The sequence below is a fragment of the Colias eurytheme genome, chromosome 1 (assembly GCF_061535395.1).
Source record: "Colias eurytheme isolate Ceu_HAF_F1 chromosome 1, ilColEury1 Martin Lab GWU primary, whole genome shotgun sequence".
In the NCBI taxonomy this organism is placed as follows: Eukaryota; Metazoa; Arthropoda; class Insecta; order Lepidoptera; family Pieridae; genus Colias; species Colias eurytheme.
The window spans coordinates 1,734,200-1,758,521 of record NC_142980.1 but is presented as its reverse complement, the minus strand read 5'-3'; the positions used below and the strand labels follow the sequence as shown (position 1 = coordinate 1,758,521).

General features: G+C 32.9%; 1 protein-coding gene across 3 annotated transcripts in view; it reads right to left on the bottom strand.

The window, feature by feature from the left end:
• zyd (sodium/potassium/calcium exchanger zydeco) overlaps positions 1–24,196 on the bottom strand; it is a 28,405-nt gene extending 4,209 nt beyond the window's left edge. The window contains exon 1 of one of the 3 annotated variants that reach the window (XM_090120218.1): positions 24,120–24,196. Coding sequence is in view for 2 of the 3 variants with exons in the window: in XM_090120207.1 (XP_089976333.1) it covers positions 18,355–18,373 (19 nt within the window). In the remaining variant the exon portion in view is untranslated. Of the gene's footprint in view, positions 1–18,248; positions 18,317–18,354; positions 18,534–24,119 lie in introns of those variants that run through there. The other 2 variants (XM_090120207.1, XM_090120211.1) reach the window with 2 other exon arrangements.
• Between the last annotated feature and the right edge of the window lie 126 nt (positions 24,197–24,322).

Below are 24,322 nucleotides of genomic sequence, written 5' to 3'. Positions count from 1 at the left end.
ACATATAACGGAAAGAGTGTGTGTTAAAGATTGGTTACAGAACTAACTAATATCGATAGATAGATAGGAAACTACTCTTAGGGGAAGTACGGACAAAATGACAGGGTGTTTTGTTTTCCAATCATATTTATTTATTGAATGGCATTATAATCAGTCTCAATCGTTTATACTCATCTTAAGTTCATTGACTATCAGTAACACAGTCTATTAATTAAGTAGGATCTATAATAAAATATATAATAATGAAAAATATAACTAATAACAAAAACCATTTTGTCCATATAGTATGGACAAAATGACATATACGATAAGGACATAATGACATACAAATTTTTAAATTGTAAATATGGCTTTTTTTTTTTTTTTTGTGTGGTGTCTCTCAATGTTAGCCAGAAGGGCTTCTACATTTTAACGCGGACGCGGGGGTGAACTGAAGGTTCACCCTGGTAGCGACATGCACAAGGGCGTCCCCCCTTGACGGGGACCACGAACCTCGGCTTGAGCTGTCGCTTGAGTGGAGGAGGCCAGAAGGGCCCTAATCGGACGGGATAAATATGGCTGCCGTCAAGTGATACAGTCGCGGAGACGTAGCTAAAACCCGCCAATTTTGAAATAAGGGGACTATGTCATTTTGTCCATACATGTCGTTTTGTACGTATTTCCCCTACTACTTCATCTTCTACTCCTACTTATAAAGCAAGAACGGCTGAATGAATTTTAATGATGTTGGTTATCTGGATTTGGATTAGAATCATTACTGAAAAACTATACTATAAAAAGGACTTCCAACTAGTTTTAAAATATAAAAATTTTGCATTTTTAACCGACTTCAAAAAAAGGAGGAGGTTATCAATTCGGCCGGTATGTTTTTTTTTTTTTTATGTATGTACACCGATTACTCCGTGGTTTCTGAACCGATTTACGTGATTCTTTTTTTGTTCGATGCGGGATGGTGTCGAATTGGTCCCATAAAAATTTTATTCGGATAGGCCCAGTAGTTTTTATTTTATGAGCATTTTTGTCTGTATTTGTAAATGTTGCAAGTGCAAGTTTGAAGTTTTTAACGCAGTTATTGACTTGTAGTTTTTAGGTTCTTACAAACTACAGAAAGTATTTTATTACAATCAGTGGATTCCATTAATCTGATGCCAGGGTCAATTGATACTCGAGTAGACGACATTTATCTTCCGCTAGAATCTAGATAAACAAGCACTGGAAAATACTCCACTCTACAATAAAGTAAATGTTTACGTGACTCTGCAGAAATATAGGGGAACAACATCATAATAATAGGCTACTCAACGCCGTTACTGCTACCTATGGTGATAGATCATAGAATGCAGAAAACTTTATTGATAATAAGATGTCATGCTCTGGTTCCCGTCGAGTTGGGTAAAATTAAAAAAAGCACTAAAAGCCATTTTAATTAATAAACATCATAATTCGTGCCGGTTTCTTTAAGCACATTTATAAATGCACATGCTATGTTAAAAATATTATAACGTGTGTATAATATAACTTGTGCATTTATGTGCAACATTCAATTTTAGGAAATTAACACCCAATGAAATATCCAATCACTTTGCCAAATGCAAGAAAGATAAGACAATAATATCATTGTCCCTTTGTCGTTTCCAGTTTCTGCAGATTCACACTTCAATTAAGTAATTGATTGCAAATCAGCATGCACACTTATGAAACTGATAGTAATAATTTTCTTTTCTTTGTGTGTTTGTTTTTATTTGTGTCAAGCGTAAATTAATTACTAAGGAAACAATTGAATATTTCACGTAGGTAATTCAAAGATTAAGATCTGATTATATGCGTGTAATTTACGCATTTTTTGCCCCTGATTACACATGTAAAGAATAAAGATAATATTATATTGAATCTGAAATATTTATAATATTATGTAAACAGAACATGAAGCCAAAAACCATCTTAAACGCAAAAATGATCTAAAGAACATTTTAGTGTGGCTGAAAATTTTATAAAACTTATTTTTCATAGTAATGAATGAAAATTCGACTAAAGTGTCATCTAATATTTTATTAGCCATTATTATTAAGTATCATAACCTATATCCCATATTTTTAAATAATTTTTAGAACGATTTTAGCTCTTTCAATTCTTTACAGGAGGGTAATGTTTTATAGTAGGTAGGTAGGTACTTTATATTTTGTACCTATTTTTGATAAAATACCTCAAAAGTTTGGTGTTTAGTTTTTCAATAGTTTGGTGATTGGTCTCCGAAATTTCAAATCTCTCGCTTTTCTCAACATTGCATTCAGCAAAATTGCGTAACAAACACTATATTAGTATATTATTATGACATTGTAGAGATTCTTTGCAAAAACTCAACGCGATGCATGCAACGGCTATAATTTACATAATTTATTCAAAAAACACATGAACAATTCCAGGAAATCTACTTATTCGTATGAATCATGCACATATTATATTATGGTTTATTAGGCGTTTAAAACGCGGGTTCAAAATTGTAAACGTTGAAGAAAGTGGAATGTATAGCATCTAGTTAAATTTAAATACATAATTGATAATAGTTTGTATGTAGCTAAGGTATGTACTATGGAACCTAGTTATATTTTGTCGTGTAAGTGGGTAACATCATTGTGAGAATAATTGAATTTTTTATTATTCGATAATTCGTTCTTTCATTTTTTGTATTATGACAATATTTTTATATTATTAATAATAATTTACGTTAGAAATTTAATTCAATACCTACATCAATAGGGTCATTAATTAATTGTAAGTGACATTCCAACCTACATATAGCAATTGAAAAAATAAGACGGGTTGCACTCCGGGAGTGCGTTGAGCATGTTTGATATTTTGGAACAGGTCACGTGTCCTGACGCGAGTTTAAGATTTTATACCCATTACAGAAAAATTGCTCAACGCCGCTAAAGAAGTTTTCACTTCAATAAAAAATAAATATTAACACAATATTTTACAATGACAATATTCAAGATTTCCTCTTTATTTGAAGTCGGCTAAAACATTTCCGGCTACAAATACCTGGGGCCTTAGACAAAGTAACAATTAAAAAACGATAACGAAGTTAGAAAAGGCAAAAATGTATGGGATTGACATACGCCGCGTTAGATCACGTGGTCTATCTAATGTCAATCCCATACATTTTTCCTTTTCTAACTTCGTTATCGTTTTTTAATTGTTACTTTGTCTACGGGCCCTGAAGAGCACTTTACGACATTGTAGGCCACTTTCGTTAAGCCTGTGGTTAAGCCTCGTTATTAACAACAAAGATAGCAGTTGAAAAATTATATCTTTATTTTTATATTTTTACGCATATACGCATTTAACAATATGTTCTAGATGGGGATTAATGATTGATAAATTCTCAAGATAAAAATGGAATTTGAAGAGCTCGTGCCTAACGGATTAATATGTTAGTTAATCTATGTCACAGATAATATTATAAATTACTAGATTCCCGCCCGCGGCTTCGCCCACGTTTTCAAAGGAAAACCCGCATAGATTCCGTTCCTGCGGGATTTCCGGGATAAAACCTATCCTATGTGTTAATCCAAGTTACCGTCTATATGTGTGCTAAATTTCATTGTAATCGGTTCAGTAGGTATTTGCGTGAAAGCGTAATAAACACACACACACATACTCACAAACTTTCGCATTTAGGGGAGACCGGGTACAAAAGTAACACTTTGTACTTGTACCTTGATTTCTGACTGGGTGTTACTGTTATCATTAAATTAATATAACCATATATAAATTTAGTTTATATTCTTTATACTAGCACCTACATTTATTATATTATGTAGTGTTTTATATTCATAAAGTAAGTTTAAAAAAAAATCGTCAGTTGTTACTTTCGACCCCGTAAGCAGGTCGAAAGTAACACGTCGTGGGTCGAAAGTAACAAGACAAAGGGGTTGGTAATTAATACAATATTATGATGGTAAATCAACAAATTATTTGTTTAAAGACTTTGTATTAATAACACATATAAACTTTTGTATTTTAAATATAATACTTGCAAATATAATACAAAACAATCGATAAAAAATAATATTCGAAGTTCAAGTCATGAGATTAATTAAGGGAATCATTATTTTATAATTAAAAATTCTGCATCCCGCATCCATCCACTAGCATTCCCAGCTCCAGCACAACCAACAGGACCCTCGGCAATACGAAAAAAGCGGAATGTGTTCTCCTAGAGCATTAATGGCAACAGCAACAGTTACTAATTTTCCAGGCTCTGCTAAGGTTATGGCACCTACTTGTTTAATCCCTTTTTAATCTACAAATTTGGTTTGTGGTCACCCCTGTCTCGTCCATATTCCAAGTATCTTTTGGCTCAAATTGGTATCTTTCACAATACCTCAGCAAGGTTATCAAAAAAATTATTCACATTATGCTCGTTGATGGAGATAACTGAAAATAAACTGCAGAGCACTCGAATAAATAGTCGCGTAGATTACTTTACTTGTTATCAGTAAATCTCGATCGACGCAAGGTAGCTGCACTAGTATTACGGCTTATAATTTTTTTATAAATCTATATAATGTTACATGGCAAATACATATTATATTTTTGCAAGGCCTCTAATTGTTGCACCATCTTTCTAATCTAACCTGAACGAAAAAGATATCCTCAATTGCACACGCACTGCAAAAGTCAACAGAACTAGCAATAGACCACGCTCAATAATAGTTCACTTAACATCGGTTAAGATTCGCGATGAGTTACTCGCCTCAATAGCGAAGTTCAATAAATCGAACCCACAAAATAAATTAAATAGTTCACATCTCGGCGTCTCAGGCAATTCCTGTCCAATCTTTGTCAGCGAACATCTGTCCCCCGCTAACAAGGCGCTACATGCGGCTACAAGGATTAGAGCGAAGGAAATAGGTTACAGATATGTTTGGATTCGAAATGGTAGAATTTACATGAGAAAAAATGATGGCTCCGATTACATAATTGTTAAAAGCTTGGAAGTGTTAAAGAAAATTAATTTCTTACAGTGCGTGTGTGTGTGTATATAGACCATAATTATTAATAATGTTGAATTTATACTACCAAAATACGCGTGGTTTAAGAACTAAAACTCACGCTTTTTCTAGACAAGTTCTGTGTAACGGTTTTGATGTAATAGTTCTAACTGAGACTTGGCTGAACAGTTCTGTGCTCAGTAGTGAATTGTTTGACTCTAGATACATTGTTTACAGGCGAGACAGAGGTGACTCTACAAGTTGCAAACGTGATGGTGGTGGAGTCTTGATAGCAGTTTCTACTAAAATTATATCTAAACCAATTTTTTTTGAACATTCATCTATAGAAAGCTTTTGGGTGATTATTGATACACCCACATTCAAATCTTTTCCACCACGTCAGTTGGCAATTTGCGTCACTTATTTGCCTCCACCAGTTAATCGCACGTTATTGGAGCAATTTCTGGACGATTGTAACAAATTTCTGGAGGTTTACCGCCCCAGCCATTACTGTATAATAGGTGACTTTAATTTAAGTAGCTTGGACTGGAGTATGTTGGGGGATGAAACAGCTGAATTTAAAATTCCTAGTTTATATCAACCGTTAGTAGATTTTATTTACTTAAATAATTTGAAACAACATAACCATGTTTACAATAAATCTAACCGGATTCTTGATTTAGTCTTGTCTAACATAAATTCGTGCATTGTATCTGAGTCTCTGGACCCCTTAAGTACTATAGATGTTTTACACCCCCCTTTAGATATTAACATTTCGTTTAATAGGGAATCGAATCTCATATATAATAAAGAAACAGCTTATTTCAATTTTCATAAAGCTAACTACGAAATCATATCTAAACGGCTAGGAGAATGTAATTGGAAGGACTTATTTGCAAATTCTCGGACAGTGGACGATATGGTTGAAGTCTTTTATACTGTATTAAATCAAATTATTGTTGATAATGTACCAAAACGTAAACTTAAATTTAAAAAATTTCCCCCATGGTTTGATTATAGTTTAATACGCAGTTTAAATGAAAAACATCGTGTAAGACGAAGGTACAAAATTTTTAAAAATCCACGTGATGAGCTGCAGCTTAAATTGCTCAGTTCGAGATGCGAAAAGCTAGCAAAAGATAACTATTCCCGCTACATGAAAGATCTGGAAAATAAATTTCAAAGTAACCCTAAGCTTTTCTGGTCCTACATCAAGTCAAAAAGGGGCGGCAGCAGCTCCTATCCTGCATCCATGACAAATGGATCAATAACCACCTCGGATGGAAATCATATTTGAGAGCTGTTTTCTAACTTCTTTGCATCAGTTTATACCAGTGATAACAATACATTACACGACGTTAATATCGACAGTGAATATAATAAATATCAAAGTGCTGCTTCCAGTATTCTCCATCAATTAGGAAATAATAATTTACATCTAAATATCCCCACTCTGAATTATCGGACGGTTCTAAGAAAATTGAAGAGTTTAGACAAACGGAAGGGAGCAGGTCCCGACGGAATACCTCCAGTGTTCATAGTGGAGTGTGCGGAGCAGTTGGCATGGCCCATCTTAAAAATCTACAACAAATCACTGTCTTCAGGTGTATTTCCAACTAAATGGAAGTTTGCTAAAGTCGTTCCAATACATAAAACTGGTTCTTCTGAATTAATCAATAACTACAGACCCATATCCATATTGTCATCTTTCGGTAAAGTGTTGGAATGCTTAATTTGCCCATTATTGCAGAATCATCTCAAGCAATTCTTTAGTTTTAGTCAGCACGGATTCTTGCCATCTCGGTCCACTACGACTAACTTAGTGGAGTTTTGTGAAAGTCTATCTAGTTCCTTAGACCACAATAGGCAAGTCGATGTTATTTATACCGATTTCAGTAAAGCTTTTGACAAGGTTTCACACATATTATTATTGAAAAAGTTACACATATATGGAATCTCAGGTCAGTTCTTACAATGGTTTAATTCTTACTTGTCCAAGCGGAGTTTTTATGTCGTTGTTAATGGCTTTCGCTCTACAATACACAATATTAATTCTGGGGTTCCTCAAGGATCGCATTTAGGCCCAATATTATTTAACACCTTCGTTAACGATATACCTGACCTGTTATCTTTCTCAGAAAGTTTTATGTACGCTGACGATCTTAAGTTTTGCAGAACAATCAACTCAATCGATGATTGTTACAAACTACAAAGTGACATAGACAAGCTTGTTGATTGGTGCAACTTTAATAAAATGGACCTTAATCCTAAAAAATGCTTCTTAGTAAGATTTGCACGCAAGATAAATCTGATACGCCACAATTATCTTATAAAATCTGAGATCGTTCAAGAGCAGGAGCAAATAAGAGACTTAGGTATCATTTTCGATAATAAATTAACTTTCGTACCACATATACACCATATCGTTACACGTGCGGCAAAAATGTTGGGCTTTTTGATTCGCAACATCAAAGGTCTACAAAACGCGACATCAAAAATATCTTTATTTAACAGCCTTGTCCGTAGCATATTGGAATATGGCTCTGTGGTCTGGAGACCACACTATGCGTGTCATTCCTTACGTGTGGAAAGGATCCAAAGAAGATTTCTATTGCACCTGGTCTTTACAAGTGGTAAATCAAAGAAACAGCTACCGTCTTATAAAAAACAACTTTCTTTCTTTAAAATGACTTCCTTGGATAATCGTAGAATTATGCTAGACGTCCTTTTTGTGTCAAAATTATTTAATAACAAAATCGATTGTCCTAAAATACTGCAAAGACTCAACATAAGAGTGCCTTCTAGGTACCCACGTAAGGTTTTGCTACCACTTTGTCCTCCTCTTCGCACAACTGTCTCGGGCCGTAATTCTCCAGTTCCAAGATTTTGCAATACTATTAATAAACACTGTGAGCTTTTCGACATTTTCTCGGACTCCCCCAGCAAACTCCGCAAAATTTTTCAAGATTTTTCTTTTAATGGATAATATTAACTGTATTTTTTTTTTCCTGTTCTTATTAATTTTCTTTTTATATGTACTTAAAAATTAACTCGTTTAACGTTTTGCATGCTGTGTTTGCCAGTAAGTGTTTGTTACATTAATCATGTTTGTTTATTTTGTGTATGTAAACTTTTGTTGTAAAAATGTAAACAAATGTTGGTAAACCAATAAATAAATAAATAAATAAATAAATCTTTCAAAATGCTCTTCAGCCGTGTTGGTAATTCCTCGATCAGTAGTTCTAATGCGTTGTCGCGGCATTCTGTTGAAGTAAAGATGTACATAAAAATATACATAATCATAATGGGACAAAAATAACATGTTACTTTTGTACCCATAGGGCTATGTTACTTTTGTACCCGTCTATATTTTTGCCAAGACGTGCAACAAAACTTTAAAACGGAACGTGCTACATAAAAATGATTATGAGCAATGTACAATTACTCTAATCAAGAATGGATATGCAAACATTCAGATTTCTATCATCCTTTTAAGACTACGTAAACGGTTAATAAAAAAATGTCGAAAATCTTACTTTTGATTCGTGAAAACACGTAGCGTCCTGTCACACAACCTAACAGCGCGTGGCGCACGCGGCGAATGAATACAATTAAGGGGGACGCTCTCGGCTATCGCCTGACAGAGGCTTAGCGGTGTTCGCCCATTGGATAAATCTAGAGAGCATTTGTTACTTTCGACCCACCGTTACTTTTGTACCCGGTCTCCCCTATAATATTAGTAGGATAGGATAATACCACAGACTAATAGATAATAATATACTACGTATATAATACGAATGTTTCTACCGTACCGTTTGTTCGTACCTATTTAAAGATTTTTCAAATTCAAATAAAGATTTTTTATTTATTTATTTAAAAGAAAGTCGTGAAACACTACTTATTGTATCTATCACAAAAAGGTGAATGTATTTGCTTCTTGGATTTGTGTCCGCTTGGATTACGATAATATTATATTTGACAAAATCTGATAAAACTCCGCGCAGAGCCTGAGCGAACAACTAGTTAATAATAATTATAAACAGAACATGAAGTCAAAAACCATTAAGCAAATAATTTTTCATCTATTAAATAAGTTATTTTATTATCAACTAGCGGTCCGCCGCGGCTTCGCCCGTGGTACATATTTACGTTTTCTCTACATAAAAACCATCCTCGTACTTCAAGGAATATAATAAAAAAAGAATTATCGAAATCGGTTCAGCCGTTCTCGAGTTATGCGCTTACCAACACATTTTGCGATTCATTTTTATATATAAGACTAGCGGTCCGCCCCGGCTTCGCCCGTGGTACATATTTACGTTTTCTCTACATAAAAACCATCCTCGTACTTCAAGGAATATAATAAAAAAAGAATTATCGAAATCGGTTCAGCCTTTCTCGAGTTATGCGCTTACCAACACATTTTGCGATTCATTTTTATATATAAGACTAGCTTACCGCCCGCGGCTTCGCCCGCTTTGTCTAAAAACTAATAAATTATATACTAAAACCTTCCTCTTGAATCACTCTATCTATTACAAAAAACCGCATCAAAATCCGTTGCGTAGTTTTAAAGATTTAAGCATACAAAGGGACATAGGGAAATAGGGACAGAGAAAGCGACTTTGTTTTATACTACCTATGTAGTGAAGAAGAAGAGAAGATTAATAAGTGTCACTCAATAATAATATCTACCTAATTCATACGTTCTTAAAATTACTGCATGTTTATTGTTTTTTTTTTAATTCTTCAAAGAGGTTTAATTTTAATTTATTTAGACCAAATATATATTACAAAATTAATCAATCCTCTCATTCAAATAAAAACTGTAAACAGAATGAGCTAATTATAAGTTGAACTATAATACTAAATTGAGTAAGGTCAGCCGCTCTTCATTGCCATAGGTTAGTAGCATATTGAATTCATAGCTTTTTTACCGTCTATTTAAATTACGGTCTATAGAATTTCCTTTAAATTTGTTTTGAACCGTTTTTTTTCGTTTTTTCGCCGTCATTAATCGTGTATAGTACCTATAGACTACAGGCCCATGTTGGAAAAATTATGGAAATAATAATATATTAAATTATTATATAAAATAAAATAATAAGGAAGTGTATATGGGTCATTTGAACCACCAGGTGACCTATTTAGAACGATATAAGAGCATAAAATAATAAGATTCACCTGACCTAACCTGAGTGCTCCGAAAGTAGGGGAGACCGGGTTTGGTTGTCTCACGGGTTGTTTGTCACAGCGGTCTTAACACAAAACTGAACTATCGAATAAGTCTGTTGAACAGCGTGGCAAGAGCGATACAGTGAAAACGCTGTCCCAACTTCGCGTCAGACCGCTCCGATCTGCCGTGAGGGCCTCACACGTGTTTATTGTTTTCGCACAGCAAAAGTAAATTTTTGTGCTGCTGTGTCGAACCTCGTAATTATACGTTCTTGTTTTACAGTAATAATCTTTCAGTTCATTTGATGATGATGAAATGTGTTTTATAATATCGTAGTATAGTTTTTTAGATATTCATTGATCGGAATTTATTTTCAATTTTATTTTCCTAAAACGTGTTATGGGGCTCGTTGTCACAAATTTTCGGGGGCTGGTTGTCACCTATCAACCAGCCCCCTGTATGCGAGATGACTTTAATTGCGTTTTGAGGTTGTTTGTTTTAGCCGTAAATTTTCAATCAACACCGGAAAATCACCCTAACAAACCTGCTGGAAGTCCATCTGTCCTTGATGACTCTATATTGACTCACGATTATTATTGTTTGCTAAAATTGTGATTGATTAATATTCAGACTGAAATAAAGACCGTAGACACGGTTTCATTTGGTTAAGAGTTCTTAATTAAAAATTATTCCGTAAAATTATAAGACCAAAGTGTGACTTTCTATTTATAAATTGCCTGTTATTTAGTACGTGACTACCTACCCTAGGCATTGTGACAACCATGCCTGACCCGGGGTTATAAGTCACATTTTTCTTTAGAGTGAAAATACAAAATATTTCTACAACTGATAATATTACACAAAAATACGTTTATTTATTTTGTAACAGAATAATTACACTATCTTTTGGTATACAAATATCATTCCTAAACAACGTATTTTGGAAGTTACATAAAAAAAGATAAAAATGTGACTTTCATCCCCGCTCTCCCCTACAGGTAGAGATTTTTTCCCCTTGTCTCCATGATTTTTGTATGGCGTTGCGGAATAATGGATTAAAAGCAGTATTGAAATATTATGACACAGATGCCGTACAAAATGAAATGACCAAATTTACCCCGGCAATTGTAGGAAAATAAAAATAAATTCTGAAATACAAAAAGTACTGCATGAATTTATTTTAAATTTGATACAAAGATAGCTTGAGACCTGAGGAAGGACATAGGCTAGGTTTAATTCGGGAATTCCCACTGGAACGGGAAACCACGGGAAAACGCGGGCGGAAAGCTAATTAATAACATACCTAGATTGATTTGTATGAAAAAAAAACAATTACTTACATTTATAAATTTATAAACCATTTGAATGCCATAAAACCAAAAATATCAAATTCTACTTACCTACATTTAACCTATGGTACCTACTGTAGGTAAACCCTGTGGTGTTCAATATTATAATTTTGCGATTCAAAAGTTCTTTATAACTCTAGTTGAATGAATAAATATTGTTTTAAGAACTTTAACCTTTTAATTTATGTATTAACCTTTAAAATTAAGACTTAACAAACACTGTCGGAGGTCAATGACGCTTATTTGTCCTTAATTATTATTTTATGATCCGAATTCGGAATCAATTCTATATGAATACATTTGTAAAAAAAAATACGTGTGGTATGGGCTGTATAACAACGAAAGATTTTTCATATCGGACCAGTAGTTTCTAAGATTAGTGCATTCACACAAAAAAGCAAGCTCTTCAGCTTTATAATATTAAGTATGGATTAAATGTTTGACGTCGATGTCTGAGGCGTCGTAGCTCCCAATTAGATAAACCGATTACAATGTTTCTTTTTTCATTTGAAAATCAGTTCATTTACGGTACTTTCTTAGAAATGTTTGATGATAATCGATCTATAATGGCCGCCGCTACAAAATAATTAGATATTGTTTCACAACTTCTTCAATATGGCTACCTATCGGCTATCAAACGAAAAGGCTTGATTTATAAAACACAAACTAGTACAAATTTCAAAGTCAAGATGGCCGACATACATTTTTAATTGAAGTATGATACTCGATGTGTATACTCGATTGATAGTTTCACGCGTGCCAGTAAAGGTAATCGTTAAATAACAATTAATATTAGATTATTATTAGAGCCGGGGTTTTTCACACGATTTTATTAGCTTCATCTCTATGTATGTAACATGTATGTAACTGACGCCTTTAGACTCAATGTTGACCCTCGTTAAATGGACGGATTTAATTCAAACTTTGTACACGTATCAAGAATCGGTGACAATACAATAACTTCATGAATTTATGCCATGTTTATGCATGTTTTTAAGTTCTTTTTTTTGTTAATTTTTTAATTAAGTATATATAAAATATTTCGTATAAGTTAGGTACGTGTGCATTTTCTATTCGCTCGATATATGTAATTTATTGGGAATAATAACTAATGTTTATCTTAATTTCTAATACGATAAAATCTTTATCTGTGGAAATAATAATAAGAAAATTTCCTATCAATATAATCTATAATTCTTTACTTATTAGAAATGGTATCTTTTCAAAGCTATAAATTATATAATATTTATATTTTATAGAAGAAGACTTTTGAGAAGAATGGATAATGCATTTATTTATTTATTTATTTATTTAAATACTTTATTGTACTGCCAACAAAAAAAACTTACAAAAAGAAAACTTATACTAAAAGAAGACACAGCACAGATGGCGGCCTTATCACTTATAAGTGATTTCTTCCAGGCAACCAACTGAAGATGGGATAACATAATAGAAAAAAGGAGGTGGGTAAAAAGTAAACGCAATAATTATGTAATATAAAAACATTTAAGGAATAGAGAATACCTACCTTTTTTATTTTTTTATTTTTAAATGTGGGGAAATCTTCTAAAGATACCCACGCCCCCCGGGGAAGGAGGATTCTTACCAACTAAGTAACTTGGAAGTTGAATTAAAACATAGGATAGGTTTTATCCCGGAAATCCCACGGGAACGGGAACTATGCGGGTTTTTCTGTGAAAACGGGGGCGAAGCCGCAGGCGGAAAGCTAGTACATACTACATACATATTAGGTGTAGGTACCTATTTAGGTTAATTTAGAAACAATTACTTCCACCATAAGTACCTTAAATTGAAACCTTAATAAAATAAAATTGTATTTTATACACTATACGTACAAAGAGGTGCTACGTAAATTTAGTTTTTCAAACTGTCACAAAGCTCCAACGCAGTAACCCAAGTACAATAATCCTACAGCCTACAGTGCCAAATCCGAACCAGTCTCCAATCATTACACTAGCTTTCCGTTCGCGGTCGCCCGAGCTATCTAAAACCTAATAAGTTATACAAAAACCTTCTTGAATCACCCTATCACGACGGAAAGCGCCTTGTGTATACTGTGTTGTGATAATCATATACAAAATCAACCTAATATAAACCGCGCAAATCGCTTACAACTAAAGTCAAATAGCAGCTCATTGCTTCCATTGCGTCGAGTGCGTGTCGGAGCTAGTTGGCACATCATCAAATGCACTAGAAGGAAATTGACTGATCAAAAGCGACGGAAGTCCATATTAGCTGATATCGAGTTCTTTCTATCGTTGGTATTCTACGTATTATCGATGCACGCTTGCAATGAATAACCGCCTATTTAGTCATCGATTTTTTACACCAGTCTTCGCCTAGGTTAATAAAAAATATAGGGTAGTATTTAAACGAGTGACTGTAAATGAAAGTTTTAGTTATCAAAAATAATTATTTGGGGTAACAGAATTACTAAGTGAGCGACTGACTGCGAGCGATGAAAAATTAATAGATCAGCAACTAACAAACATTAATTTGCATTACATAAAATACAAAATGAGCAGCTTCATAATATTTGAGCGACCTAATATTAATTGTTTGAGTGACAAAATTACGTTTTGTATTATATTCATTATTTGGTATATGATTTATTTATACTGAGTGGCACCTTATCTTAATCGAGGTATTTCGAATAGAAAAATCACTTTGAAAAATACTATAATGGACAGAGTAGGTACTATCAGTTCAATTTGTTTTTGAAAGTTTCATCAAATAACTATTTGAACAATTTATTCTAGTGTTTTTAGTCGCTCTAGATGAGCGTAATTTAGTCGCTCACTTAGTAATCTATTCGCTCAACTAGTAATTTAGTCGCTCATATAGTAATGTAATCACACAGTTAGAATTCTAATATATCAAATGGATTAACCACCTAATCTGAACTGAGACTATAAAACTCTATTTTGTGTAGTCGAGTTAAGAAATAGCTTTTCGTATTTGGTAGTCTATCATCTACGTATTATTACATTTTGAGATTTTTAAGCTATTGCATAGCTTCTATCGCGGGCCTTGAGCGCGGGGACCGAATCCAGAAATTTCGTAACGAAAAACCTCACGCTCCTCACTCCGACGGGCTCGGAGGTGTGGCTTGAAGGCATGCTATGCAATAGCTTGACCGCGGCAGTCCCCGAGTGCTGTTTTGATAAAAGGTAGCCTAGTATGTTCTTTCTAAGGGTCTAAAGGTTGCCAAACTTCATCAAAATCAGTTGAGAGGTATAAGCGGGAAAGCGTTCCAGACAGACAGAGTTACTTTCGCATTTATAATATTAAGTATATATTTATAATTTATAATATTTACATAGTCTGTTGCCTCTTCCTATGAATAAATACTAATGTACTCCTTTATTTATTGAATTTATTATAAATATTAATTTATGAAAAAAGAAAAATTATTAAAATGAATATTAGATAAATACTCATCTTATTAATTCCTTAAAACTACGAAAACGTTTCACGCGTTATTCTTCTAAGCAGTTTAAAAGCTCAAAAATTATAAACAAAGCACACGTGCCTCCTCGTTTTTCCTTAGTTTCAAACATGTTACAAAAACAGAATCAAAAAAAGATACATAGTTAAAAGATGATTAAGTATGATTTGTTTTAAATAATTTAGTTCTCGTTGTTTCATAATATTGAGTGTTGCCTGAGGGCAGAACACGGTTAAAACTCAATTAGTTAAAAAACATTATATTATTCTCTAGTATATTTACGTGATCACAAAAAGTATTTTCTTATTATTTTTAGTTTCCTAGTCATTATCTTAATATATATAAATCTCGTGTCACAATATTTGTCCTCAATGGACTCCTAAACCACTTAACCGATTATAATAAAATTCGCACACCATGTGCAGTTCTTCCCAACTTGAGAGATCACAGGATAGGATAGTTTAAACATGTAGGTACCACGGGCGAGGCCGGGGCGGACCGCTAGTATCTACATTATAAAGCTTAAGTTTGTTTGCTTGAATTAAAATCGTTAATCTCGTCAACTACTTGTCGAATTTGAAAAATTATTTCAGTGTTTGATAACCAATTTATAAATAAGCTATTGGTTGTATATCATCACGGTAAGACCAATAGGAGTGGAGTAATACGGGTAAAACCACGAGCCAAAGCTAGTTTATTTTAAATGTGAATGTACATAATATTGTGCCTTATTGATATGAATGAAAAATATACGCAAAGCCCGCTACAAAACATAATTATATTAAGCTTGAAGATCTAACATTGAAGTAGATTGGATAAATATAAGTAGGCGTTATGATAAGGTAGCTCAATGCGCAGTTCATTTTAGCAGTCTAATCTAATTTAATTTGAGACATAATACGTACAATAACATTTGTAAGAATCTATATTACCGTATTAACTACTGAATTGATAAAGAATATTATTAGAAACAATTTATTGACTCTCGTTTGCATACGGCTCAAGAATGACAATTTCCATTTTATTCTTTTGGTAGTTTTTTAATTAATATAATTATAATGCTTAAATTGAAAGCTGTATTATTTTATCTTAATTCATCGTATCTGTTTACAAGAATTAAAAGGTTATGCCAATGTATATTTAAAATAATATCTAAGCTATTATTAATTATTTATATGAATTAATCTTCTGATTAATATTTTACGCTTTTACAATACAATTTAGATAAACTTTTTGAAATATCAAATGCACGCATTGCAAATTAAAATTTAATGAAAAGCAATATATTTTATTTATAGCGCAAGAATTAAAATTATAATGCAACGAACGCTCTCTACCAGTTTATAGAATTTCATATTATTTGTATGCTCATCATATTAAATTTAATTACATAGTAAATTGGTCATTAAAAAGTGATAAATATTATTTACTCAATGAATATCATAATTATTATAACTTTATATAAACAAAGTAAAATACGTTATGCAAATTTAATTTCAACAAAATACCATACATTGAACCGGTATAATGACCGAAGGATGAACATCTACAAATCACCTAAATATTTTTTAAAAAGGTTATTCAAACCAGTAACAAAGATTCTGAGAAAATGTCATATTATAGAGGACGACTCCTACCATTGTAGACAACCGAAAAACAATTAACGTAGTCTATAATTCGTAATAACCATTACTTTTTACCAAAAACAAATAGACTTGTAAATAAAGACATTTTCGCGCGCTTTTGTTTAACAACAAGCTGTCAAAATGACATTTCACGCATATACGACCGCCATGCTTGTAATTATTTACAATCTTACAATCAAGCGATAATATAAAACCGTTGTATGAAAGAAAACATCGTACACCGATATTTCTGTATACAATAAGAGTCCAAGATGTATACGTATCGATAACAAGACCTTTTGTAACTTCAATAAGATCACTTTAGTAAAGTCTCGGGATTGAAGAGACTAAGTTCATCGCTCTAGATTGAGTTGAGCCTTGTCATAATAATTTTATATCCTGCTACTTTGGATACTAATATGGCGAATCATAATAACTTTCTTTGGACTTATGTTTTTCAAGAAGGAGAGAATAGTGAAGTCGTATACGTGCTTTGCTGGAGGTAAATATAATATTTTTTGGATTCAACGTACTGTTAAAAAATAGGTTATAACAACTAGCGACATCTTGAGTTGAGTGGTATCGCTTCATATTCAATAAGTATGAATGTTATGATAAAAATTCGCGTTTTAAAATTACTTGACAAATGCATTTTGTAAATGATACACCTTTTTAATGTTATTTACAACATTAATTACTCATTAAACTTACTTGAACTAATTAATTTGTCATTTAAGTTTTGTCATTTGTCAATTACAAAATGCATAGTAGGTAGTCAAATCTATATCATATTCCTAAAACAATCTAAAAGAACGTAAAACATAGGTTTTTCTGAATTATAAGAAATGTTATCAGTTTTTCAAATTACGAAAAACTGCGTACATGCGTATACACGTACTCGTGAACCGCAAACTTGACCGATCTTGGAAACAGTGCGCCCACGCACAAATTTACCTTCAGCTAAATGTCAAACGCAAACGGGCACAATTAGACAGGCAAGTGAATACTTTGATTTGATTTTAGGCACTCGATGCTCACGTGAACCAGTCAACCTTGTGAGTCCTGCTTGAATCGCGACAATTGTCAATTGTTACACCGGATGAATAAGATAGCATGCCTCCCCCTAGCTATGTTTGGATCGACGATCGAAGGAAAAATTCTAGCTCCGAGAAATTGCACAACACATGTGGGGGAACTTTAGTGATAGAAATAATAGTTAAGATTCCTTTTGGGCTTGGGCAAAGTTTATGAATTATGTTTAAGGATTTGGTACATGATCGTTTAAAATTGCTAACAATCGATTGGTCTATTAATGTTATTTTCACATTTAGATACTTATATTGGCCCAATTGAAATATCTCATTATTTCTTTAATTAAATTAATAATATATCTGAAAAATAAGACATTTTAAAATGACTAAATCGAACGCAAAGCAAATTCGAGCAACATCAATTACGACTTTCAACAATACCTCAACGGCGTCTAAAAATAGGGACCTATCAGGATCTATTAGCATTCATCATACCATCCCATCTAATCGCTTATTAAAACAAATCTTTCCAGAAGGTTAAGCGCGAAGGTGCGGTGTCCAACAGGCCATTGTGAGCCACGCCCGTTCGTTCGATACGTACCTGCGGCAGCTGGCCCCATACTTACGGTCCACCATCACTTCACCGAAACACAAACACCTTTCCTTTCCTTTCACATCACCTGCGGTTCACCACGGAATATGCGTACCTCTGTCTGAGGCAGTCATTGTCGTTGTCACTGACGTCCTGGGGCGTCACACTCGTCCAAATGCCGACGCTCGACGATACATAATGGACACAGCTCGTCAAAAGAAGAATACGGCCAATTATTTTCATACAATGTATACGTCGGCACTCGGTCTGCGCAAGCGACTCTCTGCTTCAGAGTCGTACGAATTGGTATTAATTGTATCGAATTAAGGACCAATAGCCGTTGAATTGATGGTACGGTAATCGAATTTGTGGCTTTATTTATGATCGTGATACGGTTTATTTTAATGTTGTATGGTTTTTGAATGGTTTATTCGAAGGTTGACTGTACTGTCTTAAATTGTAGGTTCGCTGTTGACCATGGGAAATTCAATTGCTAGAATGAACCTTATCTGTTGTAGTTGAAATAGCTTGTTACTGTACATCTTTTGTTAAGGTAAGTGGGATCGTTTTTGAAGTTATTTTTTTCTACGATAGGTAGAATTACTACTGGTTATAGATGTGACAACTATGTTACACAATTAATTTATTTAAATTTCTATAAAATAGTCCTAAGTACAATGCTTAGATTTTCGAAGTTGATTTACAAGAATTCCAATAAACGACGAAAGTTTTTCATACCTTATAGTAATTTGCTTTTATATGCAGTTTTGACCCTTATCTTAATTATTTATAAAGTTTAAATAACAGAACTTATACAAAAACGTGATTTTATATTACCTTGTCTATCAACCTGTTTGTAATAACTGGTTTTGTTATACGTCAATAGTTTTACGAGATTAGCTGATGTTTCCATGATTCATTATATAAATTGTTCATCAAGAAAAAAATAATTTCATATTTGATTTCTTGTTTCAATTTTTTAAAACAACAAAATTTAGAAAGATTGATTGAAGAATTATGGTATAGGTTATATAGGTTCAGTATATAAGTATAACAATTTGAATTTTTCAAAAAATACAGGCGGATCGTTGATAATAATCTGTACAGTACAAACACATATAAGTATCATGGTTGTAATTTATAGTGAGTTATTTGAGAACATCTTCTTTTTATTATGGAATTATTTTTGCCTATTAATGGGTGCGCGGCCAAAGTCATGGGCGAAAGTTAGTAAGCAAGTAATGAATGTTTAGGTACGTAATGATTGCATTACACTAATTACTTTTAATGAAGACTTTTATCAATAATTAGAAATTAGGCTTATCACAAATTATACATTCTTAAACCGGATTACGGATACGACTTATTTTTACGTATAATATACTGTAGTGTACTGTAATGTACAAAATTTTCAATTATGAAAAAAAAATATAGCTATATATTAATATAATATTTTTTTTGTTTAGTAACTATACCTACCTATATTTTTTTGCTTATTTCACTATTAAGTGATATCCACCTACTATCCATAAATCTGTATCGGATTGCTTTATCGATATAAAAAAACATACCTAATAAAATAATACATAATATACTTAAGTTAATTTCTATATCTCTATAACACAACATTCTCGTGTAACAATGCTAGCATATCTACTCCTCCGGAACGGCTGTTCCGATTGTCATGAAATTTTATGTGCATTAGTGAGATTCTGAGAATCGGCCACATCTATTTTTCATGCCCCTAAGGGATAAGAGTAAGGCAGCAACGTTTGCCGGGACAGCTGATTATAATAGGAAAAGAACAACATCATGTATTACAGCGATATAGAATTCTCAATCTGTGTTCCCCGACGAGTACAATATGGGTGTCTTCAAGCGTAGAGTGAACGGGTACCTACTAGGGAAGCGCGTACCTACTTAGGCTACATCTTAGCTTTCCATCAGGCGAGATTGTGGTCAAGCGCTTCCCTATCTACGATCATTAAAAAAAAAAGGTGTGTGGCACTCGGGGACTTCCGCGGTAAAGCTATTATTGCATGCTATGCCTTCAAGCCACACCTCCGCGCCCGTCGGAGGGGGGAGCGTGAGGTTTCTCGTTACTAAATTTCTGGATTCGGTCCCCGCGCTCATGAACCACGATAGAAGCTATGCAATAGCTTAAAAATCTCTACATTATTTGTACGTGAAGTGAAGCCCAAAGTTAAGTTCGCAAAACAAAGGTAAAATAATACTGACTGTATTAAATTACAAAATCTCACAGGCAAAGCGTGCTACAGTGACCCTAATTAGAGAGTGACACACGGATTGAACCAAGAAGATAATTAATGCAATTGACGCGTGCCCGTTGTTTCTTAGCCCGAGGATACGTATTAAACTTATAGAAAATGCTTATAAAACAAAATGTAAAATCATCAAAGAATAATAAGTACTGACTTGGACAATTGTTTCTAGAGTATCACTATCACTACATAGTATAGTATAAAACAAAGTCGCTTTCTCTGTCCCTATGTCCCTTTGTATGCTTAAATCTTTAAAACTATGCAACCGATTTTGATACGGTTTTTTTAATAGATAGAGTGATTCAAGAGGAAAGTTTAAGTATATAATTAATTTATTATGTTTTAGACAAAGCGGGCGAAGACGACGATGTTTTAGCCGTTTTGAGCGTTTTATTCGTAAAAATGAAACAAAAAAAGGATTATATGCCAGGAAGATTGTTGTTATATATATGTGCCTATTTAATGAGAAGTACCCAATGTGTTAAGTAATCTGGTACTTCATCTATCTCCCAAACAAATCTTATCCAAATCCGTAACCGTTGACATCTAAACATCCATATACTTTCATATTTATCGACCAAGCGAGCGAAGCGCCTATGCTTCAGCTTGGACGAAAAATCTTGACCAGACTGAAGTGACGATCGCATACCGCCATACACGGTCCAATCGACATGATCCAATCGCCATGATCAAGCCAAAAGAATCGAAATTCGATTGTTCCGTCAAGTATAACTATCATGCCAAATAATGCCAATCCACTCCCACACATGGTCAGTTCTAACTGATCCAATCGGTAGCGTCATGCCGAATGGACGATAGGAAGTATGGTGTATGGCCACCATTATTACAAAGAAACTTACTTTCGCATTTACAACTTTTCTTAATCTACATTTCTAACGGCTTCAACGATTTCCATGAAGTTTCGTAAACGAGTGTTAATCGATATAGCTACAATGAGCTAGTTCACCCAGGTAGGAACCAACCTCTGATAAATAGTTTATTTTATTAAGTCCTTATGACTCTCGTTGTTCTTTCTATGTATACAGTTTGGTACTAGTGGTCCGCCCCAGCTTCGCCCGTGGTACATATTTACGTTTTCTCTACATAAGAATTTATTGGCATTTAATACTCGTCCACGCGTTAATAAATACATCTTTATTTCAGACACAATATCCATATTTATATAAATATAAATATAAAAAATGGTATCATATTATAAAGAGTACAATTATATTCTAATGCTTTTCATATGTTTCATAGCCACTATTTATACAAGCCGATTGAAAATGAAAGCAATGCATGTAATAATAGTTATAACACGTAAGTACATAGAAACTCATACACGCGTACCTTGTGGAATATACCTACACTTAAGGTCTTTCTAATCTATAGATTAGTATGTTTTTAGTGGAATTTTCTGTCCGATAACCAGCACTAAATCCTAGCTGTAAATATTTCAAAATAACTATTTGTTTATCAATACATATTTAGAATATTTAGATCCAATATTGGGTATTGGCTAAATTAATTTCGTGCACGTCAAATATGTGAGAAATGCTCAAGTACAGTTTTTTATTTAACTTTTTAAATTATAATATTTGTACGATACACAAGGGCTAAACGGTATAAGAGTTTAAATATTGTCCGAAAGTCCGTTTCATAAATACACACATCTTTAAGTAGTAGATAATAAAAATATTAAAATTCACTGCTTTGGTAGAGACGTGCAAAGACAGATCGTGAGCGTAGTAAAGGAATATTAAAAGAAACGCAAGCAAAGCAAACACTGCATTTTCCATTTCGACAATGAAACTTTGAAATAAATTGAAGTTTTTACTTCATATGGAGAAGGAAAATAACAAGATACTATAAGTAAATCCGGAAAAAATAGCATCATGCAAACATTGAAAATCAAAAGCGTAGTCTAATAAAAAATAGGCACCTAATGAGAAATAGGAGTAATAACATTTTCGGTATTATAAGTGCGTATAGAAAACATCAAATTTTATCAATTGAAATAAAATTCAACGTAACGTAAACGTGATTAATTAAATTAGTAAACATTGATATTACTAATGCGTTCTTTGTGAAAAAATATCTGCCTTATAATCATAATGACCATTTATTTTATTTTCTTTTAACTATACTTACTTATTATTTTCGATGGTCATAATGGTCATGATGGTTCTAAACTAATTGTTGAATAAAATAACTTATAAATGAAACGTATTACGCTTAACAGTACATCAAATGCAGGTAGATATTATCGTAGGTATCCGACCTATACAAATATTAGCCAATACAATATCTTGTCGATACACGAAGGAGTAAATAATGTCGATTGATTGATAATGAATGTTCAATTTTATAAATATCAAGTATAAACTCAATGGGTAATTTTAAAAGAGTAGGTACCTAAGTACTCCAATGATTTAACTTATTACATAGTTGATACGCTGCATCAAATAAAGCGATTTTGTAAAACCTCTTTATACCATAGGGTAATACATTATTAAAAGTATTAGTAAAAATGTTTATTAGGTTCTAGATCAAGCATACAGTTCTTGTTGATACATAAGGCTATAGAGCTGTTTACACATTTTAAGTAATTATACGAACCCAGATGATATTATTATTATAGAATTATTTAATACATGATTTTTATAATGATTTTTATATATTTTATTGTTAAAAATCTAATATATTTATTCTAAAATAATTTATAAGGTACTAGTCCGGGATACATCGCCCATTTTTGCAAGTGATTACTATCAAGCTAATTTTTCGTGAGTAGCTTTATTTTGATGAGATGCCCAATAATTTCATGTACAAAACTCTCGATTGTGGTAGCTACCAGAGGAAACAAGGATAAAATATTTTGATTTGATGGTTCTCAAATATTAATTACTAACTGAATGTTTTTTTTTTGTTCAATCTCAAGATAATTATCTAAATTATTCGAAAAAATATTTGTCCTACAAAATCTATGGTTTGATCAAAGAGTCCCCCTTTCCAATGTGTATCGATAACGAAGTCATCATAAATGATTACTAACCAGCTGATTTTTTTATTTTCACTTATTTAATACTTATATAATTCAACAGACATATTGTCCTACAAATTGCGTAATAAATATTTGAGAACCGTCAAATCAAAAATTGTTATCCTTGTTACCTCTGTAAGCTACCACAATCGAGAGTTTCGTACATGAAATTAATGGGCATCTCATCAAAATAAAGCTACTCACTAAAAATTAGCTTGATAGTAATCACTTGCAAAAATGGACGATGTATCCCGGACTATACTCTTCGGTAATTTTCATTGAAGGGGTTTATTTTATGTTCTCATTGAACCTCTTAAATTTTATTAAATGGATCGATGATAGACTATCTCAGTATACCTACGCGTCATTATACTGAAGTACTATTATAGTTTCTAATTCTCTTGAATGTTTTTAATAATTGGCGATAGTTTTATATATAGGTATCTGTTTAAAATTAATATAAATAAGTACCCATATTTCGCAGAGCTTTCAATAATTCGCCGAGCTTTGAATAAAGTAATATCATTAAAAACCAAAAGCATCACAATACCTTACCTTTTAGAAGCTCACCTAACCCGGACTGAAATCGAAAGCTATGCCTTCTATGTCGTAACAAATCCAAGATAATATATCCAAATATTGACAATAAAACATATTAGTTAGCATTGGCCACCTGCTTAAGCTGCTGTTTACCAACTGATATCGATAAAACTTATCGAAGTTATCGATAAACAATTTCTTCATTTGAAAAAGACAGT